The sequence below is a fragment of the Osmerus eperlanus genome, chromosome 14 (genome assembly GCF_963692335.1).
Source record: "Osmerus eperlanus chromosome 14, fOsmEpe2.1, whole genome shotgun sequence".
Taxonomy (NCBI): domain Eukaryota; kingdom Metazoa; phylum Chordata; class Actinopteri; order Osmeriformes; family Osmeridae; genus Osmerus; species Osmerus eperlanus.
Genome location: NC_085031.1, coordinates 621,738 through 647,303, shown reverse-complemented (window position 1 = coordinate 647,303; position 25,566 = coordinate 621,738). Strand labels below are relative to the sequence as shown.

Below are 25,566 nucleotides of genomic sequence, written 5' to 3'. Positions count from 1 at the left end.
TTACAAAGGGCACTTTGGATATCTCTTTTTCATCACTCCATTAATCAGAATATGGTGGCAACAGCCATTGAAGAAAATCCTTTGCAAATTGCGCGGCAGACCGTGTTCTTGCTCAGGTTCTCCGCATCACCCACACTATAAAAGTAGATAGCGAAATAACGAAACGGTATAGTCTGTGGGACTGTGAGCGCACGGCTTCAATGTGTCGCATTGGCAACATACGGCTCAAGAAGTTGGCAAAGATACGTAATTCCCTCTGCTGAGAATCTATATCTTTCATAAAGATATAGATTGAGGGAATGCGAAAGGGTTTTGTTGGTCTTTAAATGTTCTGGCTCTTCTATCCGCGCACCAAGCTCCACAGGATCTTACATTTACATTTATTCATTTAGCAGACGCTTTTATCCAAAGCGACTTCCAAGAGAGAGCTTTACAAAGTGCATAGGTCACTGATCATAACAACGAGATAGCCACAAAACATTGCGAGTAGCCAAAACATGAAGCACACATTGTGAACAACCAAAATAAGTGCCAAAGGGAAGAACCATAAGAGCATGTAGTTAAACAAGTTACAATTAAACAACATGCTGCTATAAGTGCAAGTGTACCTGTGGAAAAAAGCAAGCAACAATAATAAAAACAATATATCACAGCGAGTACAAAAATTTAAGTCAGTTACCACTAACCACAAGAGCAACAAGTCTCTAAGCAAGAGTCATTGTGATCCTTGAGGAAACTAACATCGGGTCAAGCGAACCATTCCTAAGTACCGTTGTACTCCCGGAACAAGTGCGTCTTGAGCCTTTTCTTGAAGGTGGAGAGACAGTCAGTGTCTCTGATGGAGGTGGGGAGTTGATTCCACCACTGGGGGGCCAGACAGGAGAAGAGCTTGTGTTGGGACCGGGCGGTCTTGAGCGGTGGGACCACCAGGCGGTTGTCTGAAGAAGACCGTAGGTGACGGGTGGGGGTGTAAGGCTGCAGGAGAGACTTGATGTAGACGGGTGCAGTCCCGTTCACTGCTCGGAAGGTCAATACCAGGGTCTTGAATCTGATACGGGCCATGATAGGTAGCCAGTGGAGAGAGATGAGGAGCGGGGTAACATGGGAGCGTCTGGGTAGATTGTAGACCAGGCGGGCCGCTGCGTTCTGAATCCTCTGAAGAGGGCGGGTTGCACATGCTGGGAGACCAGCGAGCAGCGAGTTGCAATAGTCCAACTTGGAGAGGACAAGTGCTTGGACAGCACAGCAGCTGGGTGGAGTGCTCAGACAGGTATCTCCTGATCTTCCGGATGTTGTAGAGGGTGAATCTACACGTCCGGGAGACCGCAGCAATGTGGGCCGTGAGGGAGAGCTCGTCGTCCATGGTAACCCCAAGGTTCCTGGCAGAGGATGAAGGGGTCACCGTCGCAGATCCCAGGGTGATTGAGAGATCGTGGGAGATGGAGGGTTTAGCCGGGATGATGAGAAGTTCTGTTTTGGCGAGGTTCAGCTGGAGGTGGTGCTCGGTCATCCAGGCGGAGATGTCTGTGAGGCAGGCCTCAATCCTAGCTGAGATCCCCGGATCGGTCGGGGGGAACGACAGGTACAGCTGCGTGTCGTCAGCGTAGCAGTGGTAGGAGAAGCCATGGGAGGTGATGATTGGTCCAAGTGAGGTGGTGTACAGAGAGAAGAGGAGGGGTCCAAGGACGGAGCCCTGTGGGACACCAGTGGAGAGCTGGCGAGGGCCTGACAGTTTGCCTCCCCAGGAAACCTGGTAGGATCTTCCCGACAGGTAGGATGAGATCCACTGGAGTACAGTGCCAGTGATGCCCATCTCAGAAAGTCTGGCGAGCAGGATCTGGTGGTTAACCGTATCAAACGCTGCAGAAAGGTCCAGCAGAATGATGACGGATGACCTGGAAGCCGGAATCTTCTATGAACGGTGACGGCATTATCCTCAAGAATGAGTTAGTGGGCGGGGCTTTTATACCGGTTGATCTCTGATCTCCAACTTAACCTGCTCCCGACCAGGTTAGCCGTTCAGCATGTGTTACCATGGCGATCTACCCCGGTAACAAGTGATCCTCCGTCGTAGTACAGAAAACCCTGGGTTGAACCTGAAGTTACCTCGCTAACACCAAATCTTGATTCGTAGTATAAGCCCCTGGTGGGTACGGTGTTCTCCGCACAGAAGTTAATACAGTCTGTTATGCAGTGAGTGAGACTGTCGATGTCCTCCCCATGGTCATCACTGAATACTTCCCACACAGTAGAGTCAAAACAGTCCTTCAGAGCCTCCTCGGCTTTTGCGGACCATCTTTTCACTGTGCGAGTCACAGCTGGCTGCCTTTGCACAGGAGGTTTGTACATAGGCAGGAGGTGCACCAGGTTGTGGTCAGATTTTCCCAGGGGAGGGAGAGGTGATGAAGAGTATGCCTCCTTGGTGTTGGCAAAGAAGAGGTCAAGTGTCTTACTGTCTCTGGTGTAGCGGGGTTTGCTCGTTTTAAGATTAGCAATACTTAATTTATAATAAAGTATGTAGTTCTTGGGGGCACCACCTCTTATTTGTTAAAGGGACAGAGGAAACCTTATTGAATAATATTGAATAATAGCCTTCGTAATAATCAGTCTAATCTTAAGTAGTGAATTCTATGAAAGTAGAGCAGATCAGATAACAGGAGGGATACGCGAATATTATACACAATGATTTATTTTAAGCAAATGTCATTGGGATGAACAAATACAAGATAAGTTATGGATTAGTTTGGCTAAAACAGTATAGTAGGTCCTATACCGTTATGGAAGCGGGATACACAATGGAAAGCACATGGAGAGGGGAAAGGGGAGGAGAGAGAGAGATAGGCCTCAAGAGACAACTGGACAGTCTATGCGATGGTAGGATAGTCCTAACGAGAGCTAGGTTAAGTCATTTGCAACTAGAATCAAACATAACAAATTCAACCACAATATGCCAATGTTCACAAGTAAGAAATATAGCAAATCGCAGTTACTTTTGTCGGCTTGAAGAAGGGTAGAGTCAATGGTTTCGTTATCGTCCAACGAAAATAGAACAACGGAATCTTTTGCCAAAGTTCCGGGCGCTCAGTGAATTTGCAGGTTGAGAGGAATAGTTTAGAAATGAAGGCGTTCACTTCAGTTTAATTCCTACGAACAAGCGTGGTGTGATTGTTCATCTTGGGTTTTTATAATCCAAGAAATGCGGGGTATCCCTTTTTGAGGGTGAGCTTTTCATTGGTCAGTTTACTTGACCGGGCGTTGTCCTGAGATAAGAGGTGTGAAGTGGTCGGTAGATTGAAGTCAATATTTCAAATGTCCATGGAATGCTTAAACTTCAAAATATAACAAAACAACGTTCAGAAATAGTTTTGTTAGTATGGTACAATAATTTTGATATCAAGATTGACTGTCATAACCGGAAAGGAAGTTTCATTAAAACATCAAATTACATCAACACAGCATTTAAAAGTAAAGCATAAATTGTCACACAAATTCCAATAGTTCTTCTAGTGTCCACAAGCAGTATTGTCTTTGAGAGATGTTTGTAAATCCATGAAATGTCTGTTTTGGGATAAATCCTTTATAATTCAGATTTTCTGGAGTAAGGAAGGTTGAGAAAGGTGGGCCGTTGGCTGGCTCTCCCCCCCCCCTTGGAGAGGGGAACACCAGGTATGGCATCAGCCCCTTTGAGGCTTATCCAGAAGATAGTAGCATTGTATGAGACGTCATATAATGCAATCAGTCATCCTGGTGGTCAGTACTGTGTCTTACTGAGTGGATCAGAAATGGTTGTGTTGGCGGTTTGACTCTCTGCTACACTGGTGTGGCATGTTACATATTGGGTGAATGTGGGTAGAGTGGAGGATGGAGGGGCATGATTAAAGTCACCAGAGAGAAGGAGGAGTGCATTTGGGTGTTGGGTCAGCAGCCTGCTTGTCGCCAAATGGATGACGTCACAGGCCGCCTCAGCGTTAGCAGGGGGTTGGAACATACGCCGCTATCGTTGGTAGGTAGGTAGTTTGGCCTCATACTAACGGCTAACAGCTCAATGGGCCTCATTCACCAAATGTTCTTAAGAACAAATCTGTTCTTAAACCCCACTTACGCAGTTTTCACGAAGATTCTGGTATTCACCAATGTTTTGTTATTTGGGATCTGTTCCTAGGTAAGAACAGAATTTACGCACACCCAAGAGCACTCTTACACACAATTGAGAGCTGACATGTTTGCGCAAAAAAAGTAGTTGTACCTTTTTCACCCGTTTTAATTTAAAATTGAATATTTCTCTCATTTATCATTTTGCAACTAATAATTGGGTGTGCTTTGCCTTCGGCAAGGGCTCAACCTTTGTTCTCTCACATATATATTATTATTATTATTCTTTTTGCCCCCCTAAAACTCAGTCAATATTTGACCTACATAGACAACCTAGGTGTCAAAAGTTTCGTCTTGGTAGTGATTTACGTTCCGTTGCATGGTTTAGGCTGAAGTTAAGTTTTTGTTGCGAAAAGTGAAGCTAACGGTGGCTAATTTGCTAGCCACAGTCACTGACGTTACTAACGTCACTACGTCACGAAAACACACGTGACTACCTGTAGCAGAACATTGGTTTCGCATCTGTTAACTTGGGGGATAGCTAGGCTAACTATAGCTTTACTGCAAGGCAGCTGCAGAAACGCCACAAGCAAAGAGGCCAGGGTGATAACTATTTACTCATTTTACTTTGTGATGTGAAACACAATTGTGAAATGTAATGTACAATATTAGCTGATATTATTAAGGAAGTAGGCCCACATCTACTTTCGGAAACGGTAGTCTACTATTTCACTGAAGCATGACATTAGCCTCTGTTGCCTGGGCAACACATACTACAGTGGTCTATGATGCATCTGTTTTCAATCGTTAAAATAAACATTCCTCACAAATACATTTTCGTTGTAGGATTTATTATGACATTACATTACAAGTAAACGATTTGTTGGTGAAATTATCATTACCTGTGGTTTCAAACCAGTGTTGCTCACTGCAACGCTGTAGCCTACGCGAGACACACTACAAAAACATCTACACAGCTGTTTAGGAAGTCAAACGGCGACAGAACATGTTCGGCACTCCCCTTACTTAAATCAAAAGTCTTTCAATAGTTGAAACTATCTGACTACTAACCTGAACTTCATTGCCACAGCCTAAACTTTGTCAATCTGTTCATGATAATAATTAATTTCAGCCTAAACCGTACAACGGAACGTTAAATCCAATTCAACCAACGCAATCGCCAAGACGAACACAGCAGTAGTCTAGTACTGTACTGTAGTAGTACAATTTACCGGGGCAGCTTCTCCACACAGGGCTATATCGCATTTTGCGTTGTTACTGACAATGATCGCTACCGGTGAGCTTTTTATGAATGAGCGATTTTCCACTAAATAAATGTCAAGCTTATTTACGTTTTTGGGGGCATATTTTCAGTTAGCAGATGGTACTGTTTGAATCGAGATTCCATCTTCTTCTGCCGGTAACGTCGTAGAATAATCTTCAAAGGGGGTTCCTTTATTAATGAATGAATGCAATATGAGTATAGCTAAATGTCTGAAAATATCACGAGAAGGGAAAAACTTAAAAGGACGTTTAGGTCATAGAGATTAGGTAAAGTTTTACACCGGTCTGCCAAATGTATTCGTTTTTATTCAACTATGAGGCTGCCTCTTGCAGGGGAAATGAGAAGACATCTATTTAATTCTACACTTCACTCGTATTTTGAGTTGTAAATGAACAGAAAAAAAAAAATGCTTTTAAATCTATGTAATCTTTATAAATAATAAGTGCATTTTTATATAAAATATACAGAAATATCAGTTGTAAAAATGTAATTAAAAAAACGGACCCCTGTGCAACCGACGCAAGTAGTGGCTGTAATTCTGCACCAAGGCTGAATTTCGGGAAAGACACTTCAGATACTGTATTAGGGGACCACTAAGGCCTATAGAAGCATCCAAAAACAGCATGTCATGGGACCTTTAACGAGCTGCTAAACTAATGTTCTAGGCTACTATAGATAATCGTGCGTGGGTTGGTGACATTGGTGACGTTGGTTAGCTAGTTAGCCACCATTAGCTGGACTTTTCTTTTGTCCATTTTCAAAGTGATGGCATTTCTACCCCATGAGCCTAAAATGTCTGAGAATTGCTATACATGCCCTAATTCTCATGGAGAACAGAATAATCATTGGTGACCCATACAGTCGGCTAATATACAGTGAAAATTTGGGAAAACGTACAAATACCTTATGAACCATGGCTCCAATTTACTTAAAGATCCTGTAAAGTGGGATTAAAAACGAGTTTCAAGTTCACCACACCACAGAATAATGTGTTATTAACTACCCATCCAAATAAAAAAATAAAAAAACACAGACAAGTATGTTAAATTAGGCTTTGAAATCGTAAGAAAATCAGCAGTCTTCTCTGTTCGAGACTGGGGGGCGTGTCGCCTGATGGAGCTGAAGCTCCGCCCCTCGCTGGAAGGCGCTACCTCTCTCAAGTAAGCTACCTACGACCCAGATAATGGACGCTACGTCAAGCCGAACAAAACAGTATAGAATTAGAATTTATTTGTTCAATGAGTGAAACATACAGATGCATATAAATGAAATGTTCCCCTGAGCTGTAACACAGGAGTAAAAATTGACACCAGAGACATCAGACAGTGAGCTCTCCAACTACTTCTAGCACATTAGGTACCATTTCACCAAAATACCATCATTCTACACCGAGTAGCCTAATATCAAGTTAGCGGTTTGCACTCACTCATAGCAGAGATACCTCTGGAAAAGTTATCTAGTATAATTATAACAAGCACACAGAACTGAGTGATGAACTGCTGGTGGCGGTGGATGGTCCAGGTGCGACCGGAGGATGAACGGCCGGGGGGGCGATGCGATATTACCTTCTGGCAACGTTGCTGCAACGTTGTAGCATTGTTATAAAGTAAATGTTGCCAGTTGGTGCCGTGGACAACGTTGCCGCGACGTCGTACCTTGGTCGGCTGGATACGTTACTTTTGGTACCACGGGTTACGTTGCCGTTACGCAGGGCTTAAAGTATTCCGGCACCGTGCCGGATGTGCGACGGTGAGGATAAAAATATAAATAAATTGGGGAACTTGCATGCGGTTTAATATTTTCGAGCCAATTGATTTCACCTACCAATCATATCAGGAGCTCTAACTAGCGTTACAAGCCTATCAGAAGCAGAGCAGGGCGGGTCCTGGCAACAGTGTGATTGAGATTTTTTTTAAAGCATGTTCTCACTCAATGTTGACTTCTCATATGCAGGAACGTAGCTTTAATAAATAAAATACTTCACTGAATTTGTCATATAATTTAGTCTTTCATTCTTTACTATAAACATGTACAAAAGCAATCAATTGGTGATGTGTAACATAAGCAAACATTCTTTGTATAGCATACCAAAGCAATATGACACAAATTGTAATACAAAATTGTTAAATGTGACCAAAAGGTATGCGACTCTTAAGAGTTTCATTTCCAAAGACAAGTCATCACAGAATATTACAGTTCTTCCTTAGGAAACCTGCCCCTCAGTCTGCCAGGGGTTATCTTAAGTTCCACCATCTTTCACACATTGGTTTTCACCTGGAAAATAGCTACTTCAAAACGTGAGTTTCTTTACAGAAATAGTTTTAACCCTTGTTTTATCTTGGGGTCATTCTGACCCATCAGTCATTGTGACCCACCGTCGTATTGCGACAAATTTACCTCATACAAAAACAAAGTGAAGCATTTTCTTTTAACCGTTGGGCTGTCTCAGACCCCCCACATTGCAAAGGTTAAAAGAAAATTATTTTTATTTGTTTTTGTATTGGGTAAAATTGGGTAAACACAACGATGGTCCGTTATGAACCTTTGGGTCATGTGACCCGAAGGCAGCACAAGGGTTAAATACATAAATGTATATGCAGAAATTGAATGGGGCATGCTATTAGGTATAGGTTTGAAATGTAGGCTATTTAGCCTGTTTATTTGCTATCAGATTAACATTGTTTAAGTTAGGATTTCGCTAGCTAGAGGTAATAGGTTAAAGCCTCCAGACAGTTATGTTGAAATAGTGAAAATGCATATATGATATCAAAGTTTAGCGTCTCACAAAGCGTCTCACAAATCACCCACAAAAGAATCTGTGAAAATAAACGTTCATAACATGCATTTAGCAGACACTTTTATCCAAAGCGACTTCCAAGAGAGAGTTTTACAAAAACTTGTTCCAAAATAGCTTAGCCCTCAATTTTCTAAGACGGTCGGTCATGGAATGCACAGCAATGGCGCTATATAAAACTGTTTTCCACAATGTATGCTTCATGTATTGGCTGCTCGCAATGTTTGGGGCTATCTCGTTGTTATGATCAGTGACCTATTCTCTTTTGTAAAGCTCTCTCTTGGAAGTCGCTTTGGATAAAAGCGTCTGCTAAATGCATAAATGTAAATTAAACCGTTGTCGCTCTTTAGTAAGGACCTTATATGTTTGAGCCGTCTAATTCAAAATCACCTTAAATTAATTGTTACAAAATGCTTTTATATTACTCCTATTATAGTTAGAATAGTTAGCATAACATTACTGTACATTAGCTAACACATGCAAAGTTTTCCGATGCTCCTCACAATGCTAGCTATGCTTAGCTTGTGCCATATTGTTTTAATATAATTATCTAGCTAGCTAATTGAAAAAGGCTACATATAGACAAGCTTAGCTCAAATTGTTCAACTATTTGGTTTGCCTCTTGCTCCTTTACGGTAGCATTCAGTGCAAATTCTGCAAATTCGTCGCATCCAGTCAAGAAGTTCTTCAAAGACACCCCGAACTGCGGCATGGAATAGGAGCACACTGACCCAGAACCTCATTTTCTGGAGCCTTGTGACTCCACATTAATTGGAGTGCTGAAGTTTAAAAACACAAACACAGCTTTGAGATGGATCCCAAGCCACGGTGGACAATAAAAAAGGCCCAATAAAGGTTACGTTAATCATTTTTTGTATGTCACAAAGACTGTACTAGTATAAATGCCCCCCTAGTCTTCAGACAGGGACGTTGTTACTGACACATAATGATCCCTTCTAGTAAACTTCTTATATTAGCCAGTTTTCCAGACCCTGGTACTGACCTTCCGAGCGGTGAACGGGACTGCACCCGACTACATCAAGTCTCTCCTCCAGCCTTACACCCCCACCTACGGTCTTCTTCTGACAACTGTCTGGTGGTCCCACCACTCAAGAGCGCCCGGTCCCAACACAAGCTCTTCTCCTGTCTGACCCCCCAATGGTGGAATCAACTCCCCACCTCCATCAGGGACACTGACTTTCTCCCCACCTTCAAGAAAAGGCTCAAGAAGCACTTGTTCCGAGAGTATAACGGTACTTAGGAATGATTTGCTGGACCTGATGCTAGTTTCCTCCAGGATCACAATGACTCTTATTGAGACTTGTTGGTTAGTTGTAACGGATTTAAATTCTTGTACTCGCTGTGAAATATTTTACTGTTGATTGCTTTTCTACAGGTACACTCTTGCACTTTTTGAGGTTCATGTTGTTTAATTGTAACTTGTTTAACTACATGCACTTATGGTTCTTCCCTTTGGCACTTATTTGGTTTTTCACAATGTATGCTTCATGTTTTGGCTGCCTGCAATGTTTGGGGCTGTCTCGTTGTTATGATCAGTGACCTATGCACTTTTGTAAAGCTCTCTCTTGGAAGCTGCTTTGGATAAAGTGAATAAATCTAAATGTAAATACATTTCAAGCTCATTTACGTTTTGGGGGCATATTTTCAGTTTGCAGATGGTACTGTTTAAATCGCGATTCCAGCTAAGATACTGCCAGTGACAACGTTGTTAGAATCAGCTTGTTTCAAAGGGGTTGTTTATTAATGAAATGCAGTATGAGTAACTGCTTAAAAATATCACTAGAAGGAACAAACTTGAGGGGAAGTTTAGGTCATAATATAGGTTGCAATTTTTACACAGGATTGCCCAATTTCTTTGTTTTGATACAACTAGGCTATGTGAGACTGCCATAGAGCCTATCACCATTCCATCTTTCATTAAGGGACATTATAAAATTGCTTAATTCTACATTTCACTACATTTGCACCACTAGGATGTCACACTTACGTTGATGATCATGAGGTGCATGATGGTCTTGGGCATGAGGTCTCTGATGGTCTTGTTAACAATAGCCATATAAGAGTCCACTAGGTTCCTGATAGTCTCCACCTGCCTCTCAAGCTGGGGGTCCATAGAATTCATGAAGTTGTCTGACCCGTTCTCCTCCCCAGTGTCATTCTTTTGAAAAACAATGCCATAGGTGAAATAGAAGAGTAAAGAACGGTAAGAAATATAGAAGACACAAAAGGAAGAGAAGAGAAAGAATGAGACAAAGAAGAGAGGAAGGATTTGTTTTAATAAAGAGGGAATGAGATGGATGAAAATGAACACTTCAGAGGAAAATAATGTCAGACATTAACTCAGACAATAATTCATCAATCAGAAATGCTACACTTGTGAAAATATCGTACAGAAACGTTTGATAAATTGACATTGTATTACACCTCTGACAGAATTGCTTTATTGCCGCCAGACCATATCATCATTTTTATTTTTCACATGATTAACTTCCTTCAGCATTTGATAGTTGAATGTAAAATTATGTTGTACATTTGAAAGTATCATTTTAAAAGTGAAGTTAGAGAGAGGTTGAAATATATTTGGAAATAAGGAAAAAGGCATACCTTCTCCTTCTCCTGCAAGGTCCAAAAGCCAAGCAATAGAGGACAAAGAGGATAGGCAGAGGGATTGAAAGACATTTATACTGACTCTGACAACACAGACACAATTAACACATTGCAGTGGGTAGGTATAAAGCTTCTTTTTTTTACAATGTAATTAATAATACTGTATTTGTCATTGCAATATGTATATTATGTATTATACACAGTGAGTGTGTGTGTTTTCATTGTTAACCATAACATGTTCGGGGTAGACTCCAGCTCTGAGGAAAGACGACTTCCATCCATCCACATCCTCCTGACTATCACAGGCCAGCTCCAGTTGACGGTAGTCCTTATACACATTCCTGTGGTTTGAGGGAGAGCTCTGAGCATCAATGAATTCATGACTGTGGTTAGGTGTGTGTTGATGTCGTTGTTTGTTTATGTGGTTGTGTGTGTCAGCAAGAGCAGTAGTCAGATGAATTATTGTGGAATGCTAGTTGGAATTTGACTTTGAGAAACATACTACCAGAGTAAGGGTAAGAAATTTTATTATTCCTCATATCATATCATATGGTATATTTATGCCTAGAAGACTTACTACAAAATGTTTGTCAGTGTGTGTATGTGTACATGTCTGCTTGTGCGTATATGCATTCTGGGTATTAATGGGTATATTTTTACTGGGTAAGTTGATCTTGAAATGCATTGGTTTTGGTCAACTTTTTGCCATTTAATGTTCACTGTAATTAGTTTTTTGTTCTAAATATTTGTGCTGCGAATTTACGGCACAGACGTCACATTTCGGTGCATGCAGAGGAAGAATACATCTCAGTCAGTCACAAGTGTTTCTACTTTATGGAAACGGATTATGAGGTATATCAGATTAAATGATTGAACGCTGCACAATCTTCCCTCATCTGTCTGATATTTTAGTGCCGGGAGTTTTAGACATGCTCGCGGCAAGATAGCTAGAGCAAAATCATATATTCCCGCATAAAATATTTTAAGCTTGTTATCGGACCCAGGCTTTTCCCAAAGCACAAATAGTATTAAAACATCTTAGTTGAAATATAGCGCTGTTGTATTAGACTAGCTGGACACTGACATTTCTCGTGCTTTGTAGTGATGTGTTGTTCGTGAACGATTCGTTCATTTTGAACGAATCCTTACAAGGACTCGGGAGTAACGAGTCCTCTCAAAGAGTGATTCGTTCATTTTCTCATGGCCGCGCATCGGGACTGTTGCATAGGCTCGTCCAGGTAAACAGAAATGATTCGTTCATTTCCCGACTCGGTCTAGACTCGGGTACGAGTCTTTGGATCATTTTTCACGTGACCTGCATAGGCTCTTTACTGGTAGCGAGAGGAAACTCTAGAGGGAACGATTCGTTCATTTCCCAACTCTGTCTTTTCTACGAGTCTTTGGATCATTTTTCACGTGACCTGCATAGGCTCTGTAGTGGTAGCTAGAGGAAACGAACGATTCGTTCATTTCCCGACTCGGTCTTTCTACGAGTCTTTGGATCATTTTTCACGTGACCTACATAGGCTCTGTACTGGTAGCTGGAGGAAACGAACGATTCGTTCATATCCCGACTCGGTCTTTCTACGAGTCTTTGGATCATTTTTCACGTGACCTGCATAGGCTCTGTACTGGAGGAAACGAACGATTCGTTCATTTCCCGACTCGGTCTTTCTACGAGTCTTTGGATCATTTTTCACGTGACCTACATAGGCTCTGTACTGGTAGCTGGAGGAAACGAACGATTCGTTCATATCCCGACTCGGTCTTTCTACGAGTCTTTGGATCATTTTTCACGTGACCTGCATAGGCTCTGTACTGGAGGAAACAAACGATTCGTTCATTTCCCGACTCGGTCTTTCTACGAGTCTTTGGATCCTTTTTTCACATGACCCGCATTGTATTTTTTAGTAGAGGAAACAGTTTCCTCATTCCCTTTCGCGTGGCCGCTGTTTTAGTAAGACGTGAATGATATTCGCTCAAGTCATCATACTGACTGGTTTTGTTATTTTCACTTTACATTTACACTTACAGTTTAGTGCAGTGTACATGTTTGCCGTGATAATTAAATGCTAGTGTGATAATAAATGACCAAATCATACAAACTGTCATGATACATTTTAATGTAATGCAGGAATTGGGTGTGCTTTGCCTTCGGCAAGGGCACAACCTTTGTTCTCTCACATATATATTATTGGGTGTGCTCAAGCCTTCGGCGAGAGCACAACCTTTGTTCTCTCACATATATATTATTATTATTATTATTATTTTTATTTCTTTTTGCCCCCCTAAAACTCAGTCAATATTTGGCCTACATAGACAACGTAGGTGTCAAAAGTTTCGTCTTGGTAGCGATTGAGTTGCTTCTATTGGAATTTACGTTCCGTTGCATGGTTTAGGCTGAAGTTAAGTTTTTGTGGCGAAAAGTGAAGCTAACGGTGGCTAATTTGCTAGCCACAGTCACTGACGTTACTAACGTCACTACGTCACTAACGTCACGAAAACACGCGTGACTACCTTTGGCAGAACATTCGTTTCGCATCTGTTAACTTGGGGGATAGCTAGGCTAACTATAGCTTTACTGCAAGGCAGCTGCAGAAACGCCACAAGCAAAGAGGCCAGGGTGATAACTATTTACTCATTTTACTTTGTGATATGACACACAATTGTGATGTGTAATGTACAGTATAAGCTGATATTATTAAGGAAGTACATCTACTTTCGGAAACAGTAGTCTACTATTTCACTGAAGTATTAGCATCATGACATTAGCCTGTGTTGCCCGGGCAACACATACTACAGTGGTCTATGATGTAGCGTTATCTGTTTTCAATCGTTAAAATAAACATTCCTCACATATACATTTTCGTTGTAGGATTTATTCTGACATTAGTAAACGATTTGTTGGTGAAATTACCATTACCTGTGGTTTCAAACCAGTGTAGCTCACTGCAACGCTGTAGCTTACGCGAGACACACGACAAAAACATCTAACTTACACAGCTGTTTAGGAAGTCAAACGGCGACAGAACATGTTCGGCACTCCCCTTACTTAAATCAAAAGTCTATCTAACTACTAACCTGAACTTCATTGCCACAGCCTAAACGTTGTCCATCTGTTCATGAAAATAATTAATTTCAGCCTAAACCGTACAACGGAATGTTAAATCCAATTCAACCAACGCAATCGCTACCAAGACGAACACAGCAGTAGTCTAGTACTGTACTGTAGTAGTACAATTTACCGGGGCAGCTTCTCCACACAGGGCTATATCGCACTTGGCGTTGTTACTGACAATGATCGCTACCAGTGAGCTTTTTATGAATGAGCGATTTTCCACTAAATAAATGTCAAGCTTATTTACGTTTTGGGGGGCATATTTTCAGTTAGCAGATGGTACTGTTTGAATCGCGATTCCATCTTCTACTGCCGGGTAACGTCGTAGAATAATCTTCAAAGGGGGTTCTTTATTAATGAATGAATGCAATGAGTAGGCTAAATGCCTGAAAATATCATGAGAAGGGTAAAACTTAAAATGACGTTTAAGTCATACAGATTAGGTCAATTTTTAGACCGGTCTGCCATATTTATTCGTTTTGATTCAACGATGAGGCTGCCTCTTGCAGGGGAAATGAGAAGACATCTATTTCATTCTACACTTCACTCGTATTTTCAGTTGTAAATGAGCAGCAAAAAAGAAGCTTTTAAATCTATGTAATCTTTATAAATAATAAGTATGCATTTTCATATAAAATATACAGAAATCAGCTGTAAAAATGTCATTCAAAAACGGACCCCTGTGCAACCGACGCAAGCAAGCACACCCTACAATTTCCCCAGAAATTGTACCCTCTCTAGTTTCTTTTAAAATAGTATCTGCTGGTGCACATGTCATGCACTAACCTACATGAGAATATGATACGTGTTTGCTGTGGACGGATAGCCCCCCCCCCCCCCCCCCCGTTGAAATGAACGAATTACTCGAAAAAAGATTCGTTCATTTTACTGAACGAGATTCAAAGAACCGAATCAGTAAAATGATCCGAACTTCCCATCACTAGTGCTTTGTCGAGAGATTCAAAGTAAGCACGTAAATTTGAAAAAAACATGTTGATAAAATTCACTGCATCTCTATTGAAACTAAAGTGCCTACTTTGTATTGTCTTGTTGCTAGTTAGCTAGCCAGCATTTCATCCATAAAGAAAACCGTCGAAACAATCTGATTCAACTTCTGTGTCAGCGCTGTCACTCAACACTGCTCAATTTGGCCTTATCTGCACTGGAATATAAATATATAGCTAAATTAGCGAAGTGAAAATATGAAAAACAAAATGTAAAACTCATCGGACTTAAGATCAAATATTTAAAAAGTCCCAAATGGAAAATGTTTTCACATTTTCACAGCTTTCGTGAACAGATTGACAAAGTTTAGACTGTGGCACTGAAGTAATATGAAAGGAAATCTAGCATTTAGGATTTGTTGTCCTAAATCCAAACTTATTTCAGTGTACATTTAACCCACGAGAATTTTGTATTTTAATGCTTTCTGTTTTATTTCACTGCTGCCATTAAAAATAATTAAAGTCAGCTTCTGTAGTGTGTGGGAGAGTGTTTACTTCTGGTGTACATATGTCACTCACTTAGATCGTTCTTTGTGAGAGGATGCTTTGTGTAATGGGTGTAGCTACAAATGTTAGCCTATAAAGGGAGGTAGACTCTACAGTGTTTACCCTACCATTATAATAGAGGGGCGCTGAAGGTGAACTTTGACTTTGGAAGGTCAAAGTTAATTTTGTAAAAAAATAAAAATAAATTGAAAATATTTTTTTTTGTTTATATAGTGCCAGATCACAAAATAAGTCATTTAAGCTTACCTTTCCTATAAAACAGGTCTATAGCTTGCTCTATTATTAAACAAACTAAATGGCCTTGTTATTTATCTTATCTACACAACGGCATGTCATTTCTGTCTCTACATGGTCAGTCCCACGCCCCTGGTCTATATATATGTATGAATGTGAAAATTGACTGGTGTCTTACTCACAACCTAAGGATAAGCAGTGCCGCTTGTGACATTGTTTGGACTAGTGCACAGTGCCCGTGATGCAGTCGTTGATTAAGATGCCAGTGAAACACAAATACCGATTACTTGAACTAGAGCAGTGCCCATGATGCAACTAGTGATGACAGTTCTTCTCAGTGGCTTTGGAATATTTCTCAGATTACAATTGAAATTCTCTGTCATCTCTGAGTATTTGTTCAACATCCACAATCTATTCTGGTCACTTATGCATGTCATAGCTCTAATACATACATGCAAATGATAATGTAGCCTTCATTTGTCTGTTTTCTGTATCGCATTCTCATAAATATGACACGATAACTGACCGAGGAGACTACATTTGTACGAACATTGTTCCTGTCGCTATATTCACTGATCTATACTGAAATTATCCACTTTATATTGTCATTCTGTTAGCTAGCCTGCATTTCATCCATAAAGGCTCATTTGAAAGCAGCACTGTGAACTAATTGTAGCTAATAACCTTCCAGCTACACCTACTGAAATAAACCATCCACTTTAAATATTGTCTTTCCCGTGGTTAGCTTGCCAGTATTTCATCAGTAAAATAGCCTTGGATTTTATGTATCGCACTGACATAAATAATATAGTTTTTTTGTTGTTTTGGCTCATGAGAGCTAGCTTAGTGCAGCTCGGTCAACTCAACATGGCCGAGAGTTGAGAGCGAATTGTTTTGTTGAAAATGTCGAAATGCTTATCCAAACAACTGCACTCCTTTGTATGATTAAAAGCACACCTGAGAAATATGAACTTTGCAGAGTGCCCAGTTCTTGAGCTACTCTTTGGAAACTAAACCCATTCTAATTTGTACACAGATACACACACACACACAGATTCCTGGCACAGGGTATATGCAAGAACCCTGAAGTTAATTTCATTACCTTTTTAAGTCTTTTTGAAGACCATCTCAAAATATTTTAAGACCTTATCGCCACTTCAAGTTCTAATCTGCACCAAACCTTTAATTTAATAAACAGTTGTAGTTTGCAAATACATCTAGAGAGCACAACCATACAACATAACTCAGATAAGCAGAAACAAAGCTCGAAAGAATAAATGAAAGCAAAGGCAAGGTTTATAAAAATATTTGAACGTTTGAGTTCCGCGAGTGGTGATTCACCGCAGTATTGAGACACCTGGGGGGTGTTCCATCAACGTCGCTAACGCAAGTCACGCTAACACGAATAAGTCTCACTTGGGTAAACGTCAACATAGACTTAAGCCTCAAGCCGTTCCACTAACGTTCCGTTCCACTAACAGGCAACGCTAATTCAAGCTAGACCTCAATAAGCTTAGACTGTGCAGCCCAGATTAGGCGATCGTCGAAAAGAGGAGTTATGTCGCAAAAAGTATAGTGTAAAGCAGCAGAGGTATGTTGTTTCAGCAGCATAAATTGATTTGAGTTTTTTTGTCCCCAAAAAGGGCAACGTTGCCGCAATTAACATGGCAAGGGAGACAACTTGTCAAACCATTACGACCGTTAAAATGTGTAAATTGTAGACCTACCAAATCTACTTAACATATATATATATGCATTTAGGCCTACTGATAATTAGCGTAATTTGATGAGCTGTCTGAAACCGTTCTGACAGGCTTGCCTATGGCCGATATTCTCAACAGGAGATTGAGAATAATAGCCCAAAAAAGAACGTGGCAGCAATTGAAAATTGTAGGATAAAATTCAAAACACTGAAGAAGGCCATGGTTAATTGCACTTGATGTGGGCTAATAATGTTTTATTATCTTGAACAAAATCAAAAATTACTTCAAAATAACTTTGCCACACACATTTATTAACTGATAGGCTAAATGCTGAGCTTTAAGATAAAAGGGAAAGATAACCATGACTTAAATGGGGATTCACTGAAATGACTAGTATTGCACAGATCCAGCACTGACTTTAGATCAGAAGGTGACCCAAACTGCACACTTTGTTTGGCAGAACAGTCATTTAAAATTGCTCACCATGACTATCATTATTATATTACGAGTATTTCCAATTAACATAGTCTGCCTCCACAGATCCAGAGGGGGCTTGGACAGTGACAGACTGTGGCTGTGCCAAGTGTTGTCACAGCCTCACTTTGGGAAAGCATGCCCTACTGTGAACATTAGGGGAGACTGTTGGGCACAGAATCTAATTGTCTTCTTTGGAAAGGGCAACATTTGGGACACTGTCATGTAGGGGCAGCATAAAGGGCACTTCATAACAGCACCTTTTTCCATTGGAAGTAAGGGCATGGGAACAGTCCAATTTAGGCCATTGTAAGGGCACCTTATAGGGTACTGCATCACATTTTCTATACTATAAAGGAACTCATAAAGACATGTTTTTACATTTATAGAGGGCACACTGTCATTTATTGCATGGGGCATCCTGTGCACTCAAGCATATTTCACAATGTGAATGGCAGACAGTAGGGCACTTGGTCTAATTTTTGCCACTCTGGGCATTTTAGAAACACTTTCAACCATGGGGGCACCAGGCAGTCACCCCCTGAGTCTTCCAATGGGCCTGGATACACCCATGGGGACAGTATATTGCACCTATAATATTGGGGAAGCCAGAGGAGTGGTAATATAGAGGCTTGTCAACATATAGGCTACTTCAAACATTGAAAATACTTTATACAATTGAATAAAAAGTCTCCTTGATTCTTTGTGTTTCAAGATTACCTGAAAAACTGATGATAATATTCAGGTACTGCTTTGGAGCAAGGTATACCCTTCATATTTCCTGGCATAGTTGCCTGTTCAAGAATGTCCCACATGCAAAGACATAGACAGATGCAGACAGACTGAACAGTGTCAAGGCTTGGCTACAGTGGGTTTGCTTCCTTGTGTGTGATTCCAGCAGACTACATAGTCTAGGCCTACCTACATAGGCTGCAGTCTACTACCCTCCTTTCTACTATTATAGTCTACTCTCCTTTCTATTACTTTTTACAAAGGATGGTAGGCTGCTCTTATGTGTTCATTGCCATCCTTAAGAGTTGCTAAAGTGTTATTTCATATATATATATATATATATTTTTTTTAAGAATGACAATTACATTTATCTAGATAAACTATGCTGGGCCTGCTGAACCTATACTTCTTCCACAGATACTGGTCAGGGAACCATTACTTCTGTCTCTGAAGACCCTTGGGGCTGGTGGGATAAACGCTCTTTGTATAATCTGAGCACCTTCATCCACCACAGGGTTGTCAAAGAACGGATACGCCATAATTGATTGTAACTTGTCTAGACGCTCTGCTTAGTTTCTAAGTCCTTATTTTATGTCAATTAACCAATGGCTTTTGAAAACAAAAGTGACATTATTTCTTAACTTGTTTATTTAAATTAATATATTTTTTGGAGATGAAGTAAACATGTAGCTAAATCATTAATGTCTGCACTTCAAATAGTCTGAATTTACGTTTCCGAACACGGACTAAAGTGGTTTGCGCGCAGGAATTTACTCGACGGAACTGTCTTTTGAGATTCTGTTTCCGCCTGTTTGAAATTATTTGCAACACATTTTAGTTTAGCTTGACTTTTAGCCTGACACGGATCAGGCTAGTTCCGAAGTATAAGTTACCTTGGTTACGTAGCTAAAACTAAAATAAGCCACCTTAATGGAACGGAACTCTCGCTAAAGTAAGTGAGACTTGGCAAGATAAGTCTAGCTTTTCCTTAATCGACGTTGATGGAACACCCCCCTGATAACCCCTGATATTTTAAGAAATAATAACCAATTTTATTTTGAACTGAAATACTCACCATTACTTAAAAAAGCAAACAAACATTGTATTGTTGCTTTAGTAAAATGTAGCCTGTTTACAGTGGTGTAGGTCAAATTACAGGTGGGTAAACTATGAATTTTATTATTTATTTATTATTACGTTTCATTCGGCCTATTTAGATGGAACCGGGAAGGTTGGCTTGTACCTGCATCATCGTATTTGAAAGCATGTTATTAATAGTAGGTTAGCGTTTATCCCTGTCTTAATGCGATTGATCTTACTCTGTACTTGAGGCCTTTTGCGGGCATCAGTAGGAGTGGGAGCACTCGATGGTCTCTTCAAAAATCGCCTGATATCCATGGCTAATTAATCCATTCCGAACAGGTAGGCAGGCAGGCTAATCCACAATGTAGGTTTACATACTTTGTGGATCCAGATTGGTGTCGCCACCGCAGCCGCAACGCATTGATTGGAGCATCACAGACCATATACAGCGCAGATGAAATGATTCAGACTACAGCTATTCAAACTACAGCTATTAAGGCTTTGGTGTTTTAAAATGACACCAAATTTATTTCGGATTCTTCCAACGGCAGAATACAAGGCGCAGGAAACTTAGAGGTGCGAAAACGCGCATAAACGCTATTTAGAGGTGGATAAACACACTTTTTAAGTGGGTAAACGCTATTTCCGAATTTCGGGAGTTGCGTGAACGGCGTTTAGCCTCCACTACATCCTGCCTGTTTCATAATGACCCCCCCACACACGTATTGATCTAAGGATAAGCTAATACTAATGTCCAAGCAGGCTACATGTCGTTACTATGCCATGACCTGTTCAGAAATTGGGATATCAGTAAAGAAAAGAGGAAAAAAAGGAGAGAGCCAGCAAGAGCATTAGACCCCAAAATAAATGTAATAAATATTTGTTTTCAGTCAACTCCGAAATATGCTCCCAGCCAGGCTGCAGAGACGAGCAGCAGTAGCCACGATGCTAGCCAAGAGGTAGCTAGTTTGAGCAAAGCTGACACTGAGAAAGAACATATTCTGCATTGCTCGACACCAGGGTTTAATGTTTACGCTCCTGTTTCGCCCGCGAGACAAAAATGCTGCCTCCCCCTCCCTCAGTTACGACGCACTAAATTCTAACAAATATATTTTTTAGACGCTACACATGTTATACATCGTTGGAAAGCTACGATTCTTGTGCTTCCATTGAAATAAACCAATTCAAGATCAAGTCGCAATAGCAAGCAAAGTCAACGTCTTTTTCCGGTGAACATTCCTTCAACAATGCCAAAGAAAAAAGTTGTACTCACCCTAAGTTGTTCAAATAGGTCCAGGTGTGCAAATCATGCCATCAAAACTTGATCTGCGTAAGTCCCAAGGGTTCAAAGTATCTAACCATGTAAAGTAATTCGTCCAAATACAATGTTTTACGTTCATGAATAGCCATTATCCTTTGTTTCATTATGCAAGTTAGCCGACGGAAGAAACAACTTGTTCACATAAAAGTGTTATTTTCTCCGGTTAGCAACGGAGTATTTACAAAATGAAGGTATCAAAATGTCCGTTGAACCCTCCCCTTTTGATTGACACCTTGTTCGACCCAATAGGAGCTTCCATGCCCCGTTGACAGCCCTCTAAAGCCAACTAGGTCTGTGCGTCCCGCCCCCCCCCCCCGCCCCCCCCCCACACTCGTTCTAAACAAATTTCTCGAACTGGCTTCGACTGGCTCTGAAATTAGCTCGTTAGCCTTGTAGCTGACAGCTAGCTGAAAATGCCAATACCTCATTTGTATGCGTCTGTGGAGCCTTCAAAATAACAGTCGATTGCGCAATATGGTTGACAGAATCAGTGTTCTTTGTGCGCCAATCCTTGGAATCAGATAAAGCACTCCAATGTGTTCATGCTTCAGTTTTTGTGTTTCAGTATTACTAATTAGGGATTTAGCTATTATATATGATAGTTCTAAGTACCACCTTTCATTAGAGATAACAATTATGAAAAATAATACCTTTTTATTTGACCTTGACCTTGGTTACAAAGGGTCATTTTGGAGTCTCCAAAAGACCCTTTTAGAAAATTCCTGGATGTACTCTTATAAAAACATGTGTCAAATATTAATATATTGTGGTATTATGTTTGACTTTTGATTTGAATTGGGTAAGGCTTCAACCTGTGGTCCAATTTAGTCTTCCAGATAATACCTACCACCTCTAGGCCTCTTCAGGCCTCTGTTTTCAAAACAAAATCTAGGCGGAAATAGAAATTTTCACTTTCCTTGTGTTCAAGCTTCTATTACTCAACACTAGAAGGACTGACAGGGGTCCTGACAACAGGGGACATAACTTCAGAGTGTCAGCTTTCAAAAGAGATCATTTACATGCATGTACTCCAAATGGTTCAAGAACAGCTTCCAATTTACTTTGGGTATGCTGTTTAGGCGTTTTCAGGCAAATTTAACAGGAACATGAAAAGGTTACCCACAGCGATTTCTGTAGACAGCAATAATGTTATGGAGACAGAACCCAAATCACAGGATGCTGGACTGCCTGGACATGAAGGGGAAGCCTGTGCAAGTGTCATCGAACCGGCGAGCTACTATGACCCAGGAAAATGGCCCCCAAAAAAGTATATTGTAGAGAGAGAGAACATTGTTAGACCATTGGCAGGTGTTGACAGCACTACTTTGATAAAAAGTATGTCCGCAAAAGATTCAGAAGACAAGCCTTTCCCAGCATTTTTGTCACACTCCAAAGCAGCAAATGGATGTGAGAAGATTAAACGAGACTGGCTGTTTATTGGCTAATGTAAATGTAAGGTAGTAGCCTTAAAGGCCATATTGCAGGTTAAACACCACTGTTGATTAATCGGTACAGGAAGCACTCAAGAAATGTATATCATTAAAAAAAAATCTCCAAATGGTGTCTCCAAATGGTGTTAAAGATATTTTTGGTGTTAGCATTAGCATATTAGCGCAATTTGGCGATGATGTCGAGTTGGGGAGTCGTGGAGGAGAGAAGCCTCAGCCTAGTTCTAGAACTATGGCGACTGACTGGGATGAAGAAGAGGTGGCAAAAACCACTAATGTGTATTGACAGCCGTCCTCCAGAACTACAGACCAGTATCACTACTACCTTTCTTTTCTAAAACAATTAAACGCGCTGTATCTAACCAACTGTCAAACTTCCTCTCTCAGAACAACCTGCTTGACCCCAACCAATCGGGCTTCAAGACTGGCCACTCCACAGAAACTGCCCTCCTGTCAGTCACCACTGCCGTCCAGTCTGCCAGAGCGGCTTCGAGGTCATTCATCATCATTCTGCTGGACCTTTGTGCAGCATTTGATACGGATAACCATCAAATCCTGCTGGCCAGACTTTCTGAGATGAGCATCACTGGCACTGCACTTCAGTGGATCTCATCCTACCTGTCGGGAAGATCCTACCAGGTCTCCTGGGGAGGCAAAGTGTCAGTGCCCCCGCCAGCTCTCCACTGGTGTCCCGCAGGGCTCCGTCCTTGGACCCCTCCTCTTCTCCCTCTACACCACCTCGCTTGGACCAATCATCACCTCCCATGGCTTCTCCTACCACTGCTATGCTGACGACACGCAGCGGTACCTGTCGTTTCCCCCGACTGATCCGGAGAGCTCAGCTAGGATCGAGGCCTGCCTCACAGACATCTCCGCCTGGATGACCGAGCACCACCTCCAGCTGAACCTCGCCAAAACAGAACTCCTCATCATCCCGGCCAAACCCTCCATCTCCCACGATCTCTCAATCACCCTGGGATCGGCGACGGTGACCCCTTCATCCTCTGCCAGGAACCTCGGGGTGACCATGGATGACGAGCTCTCCCTCACAGCCCACATTGCTGCGGTCTCCCGGTCGTGTAGATTCACCCTCTACAACATCCGGAAGATCAGGAGATACCTGTCTCCATTCCACCCAGCTGCTAGTCCAAGCACTTGTCCTCTCAAAGTTGGACTACTGCAACTCGCTGCTCCCCGGTCTCCCAGCAAGCGCAACCCGCCCTCTCCAGAGGATTCAGAACGCAGCGGCCCGTCTGGTCTTCAATCTACCCAGACGCTCCCATGTTACCCCGCTCCTCATCTCCCTCCACTGGCTTCCCATCATGGCCCGTATCAGATTCAAGACTCTGGTACTGACCTTCCGAGCAGTGAACGGGACTGCACCCGACTACATCAAGTCTCTCCTCCAGCCTTACACCCCCCCCACCCACCTACGGTCTTCTTCTGACAACCATCTGGTGGTCCCACCGCTCAAGAGCGCCCGGTCCCAACACAAGCTCTTATCCTGTCTGGCCCCCCAATGGTGGAATCAACTCCCCACCTCCATCACGGACACTGACTGTCTCCCCACCTTCAAGAAAAGGCTCAAGACACACTTGTTCCGGGAGTACAACGGCACTTAGTAAGGCTGGACCTGATGTTAGTTTCCTCCAGGATCACAATGACTCGTATTGAGAGACTTGTTGCTCTTGTTGGTTAGTTGTAACGGTTTTAAATTCTTGTACTCGCTGTGAAATATTTTACTGCTGATGTTTCTACAGTTACACTCTTGCAATTTTTGAGTTTCATGTTGTTTAATTGTAACTTGTTTAACTGCATGCTTTTATGGTTCTTCCCTTTGGCACTTATTTGGTTTTTCACAATGTATGCTTCATGTTTTGGCTGCTCGCAATGTTTGGGGCTATTTCGTTGTTATGATCAGTGACCTATGCTCTTTTTGTAAAGCTCTCTCTTGGAAGTCGCTTTGGATAAAATTATGCTAAATGCATAAATGTGTATGATGACCCGCAGCCGTATAATTTTTAACCGAGTAGACATGAGAGGGCAAATGAGGAATTGCCGAGACCTGATGGCCGTCAAAGCCAATTAAATGGATGGTCCGAGGAGAATGAGTGGAGAGTTGGTGAAGTGTCCTGGTGAGTTGCTATCATTTAGCAACGCAGCAACGAGCTCTGGTGAGTGTCTAGTGACAGTGATCATTCAGGGCCTGACATTAACTTTTTGAGGCACTTGTCCTTTGGACAAGTAGCCTACATTTACGTTTCACTTTTCCATGCACAAAAGTCACGTCGGGGTAAAGATTGTGCCTTTGACCAACGAAGATAGCTGTAATATTATACAAATGATAACAATTGAGGTGTTATAAAAAATGTTATTTGTTACATTAAACATTTACACAATTTCTGCAGAATGAAACACTTTATGCACTGTATTGCAGCTTCGTCCCAATATCTCTACAGACCATGCAGCTAGGGTGACCAGATTTGAGTTTGTGAAAAAGAGGACACTTCGTTGCGTCAACGGGGGGTGGGGTGGTCGTGTATTGCATGCCGCACTATCTGATCAAATTGACAGTTCTCTCTACAGTCAGAGCTCGCGCAAGTAGGTGGAACGTAAGGGAGATACCCTTTCCAAAACTTGTAAGGGCCTAATAGTTTGTGAAAGACCCAGAGAAACACAAATATCCGGCGAAGCAAAATCCCGAACAATTTTGGAATCCCTGCCGGACGCATTTTTTAGGTCTCAAAAAGAGGACATGTCCGGGTAAAAGAGGACGTCTGGTCACCCTAATGCAGATAATGTAATGCTCAACAATGGAACGGGGTCTTATTACTTGAAAGAGGAATTATTTACTGCGTCTTCTCAGTTACACTATCAGGGCTTGGATATACTGTGACTTGCTGAAGTAGGCAAATGGCTAATGTGTTCCATGCATTCTCTTTTCTGATGAATTAGAGAAGAAGTCTATAAGCGCACTTAATAGCCGAGAGGGGTTTAATGTGTCCAAAACGAAGTGGCAGAAACTCTTCAGTAAATTACCAGAGCATAAAAAAGCAGCCCACATAAACACTGCTACTGGAATTGGCGGAATCTACAGCATTCCCTAATACATGGCACAGGTGTTGATGGCCAGTTCCAACAGG

At 41.6% G+C, this 25,566-nt stretch overlaps 1 protein-coding gene and 1 long non-coding RNA gene across 2 annotated transcripts in view; one reads left to right on the top strand and one right to left on the bottom strand.

Moving 5' to 3' along the window:
- The window catches only part of LOC134034122 (uncharacterized), a 76,661-nt gene extending 52,586 nt beyond the window's left edge, over window positions 1-24,075 (top strand). Inside the window, exon 3 of the long non-coding RNA XR_009932194.1 lies at window positions 24,046-24,075. This is a non-coding gene — a long non-coding RNA (uncharacterized LOC134034122). The remainder of the gene's footprint in view (window positions 1-24,045) is intronic.
- Window positions 1-25,566, bottom strand: part of dnm1a (dynamin 1a) — a 286,115-nt gene that overhangs the window by 20,555 nt on the left and 239,994 nt on the right. Inside the window, exons 18-20 of the mRNA XM_062478483.1 lie at window positions 11,029-11,140; window positions 10,797-10,808; window positions 10,180-10,350 (exon numbers count right to left, since the gene is read on the bottom strand). Of these exons, the coding sequence (XP_062334467.1) occupies window positions 10,180-10,350; window positions 10,797-10,808; window positions 11,029-11,140 (295 nt within the window). The remainder of the gene's footprint in view (window positions 1-10,179; window positions 10,351-10,796; window positions 10,809-11,028; window positions 11,141-25,566) is intronic.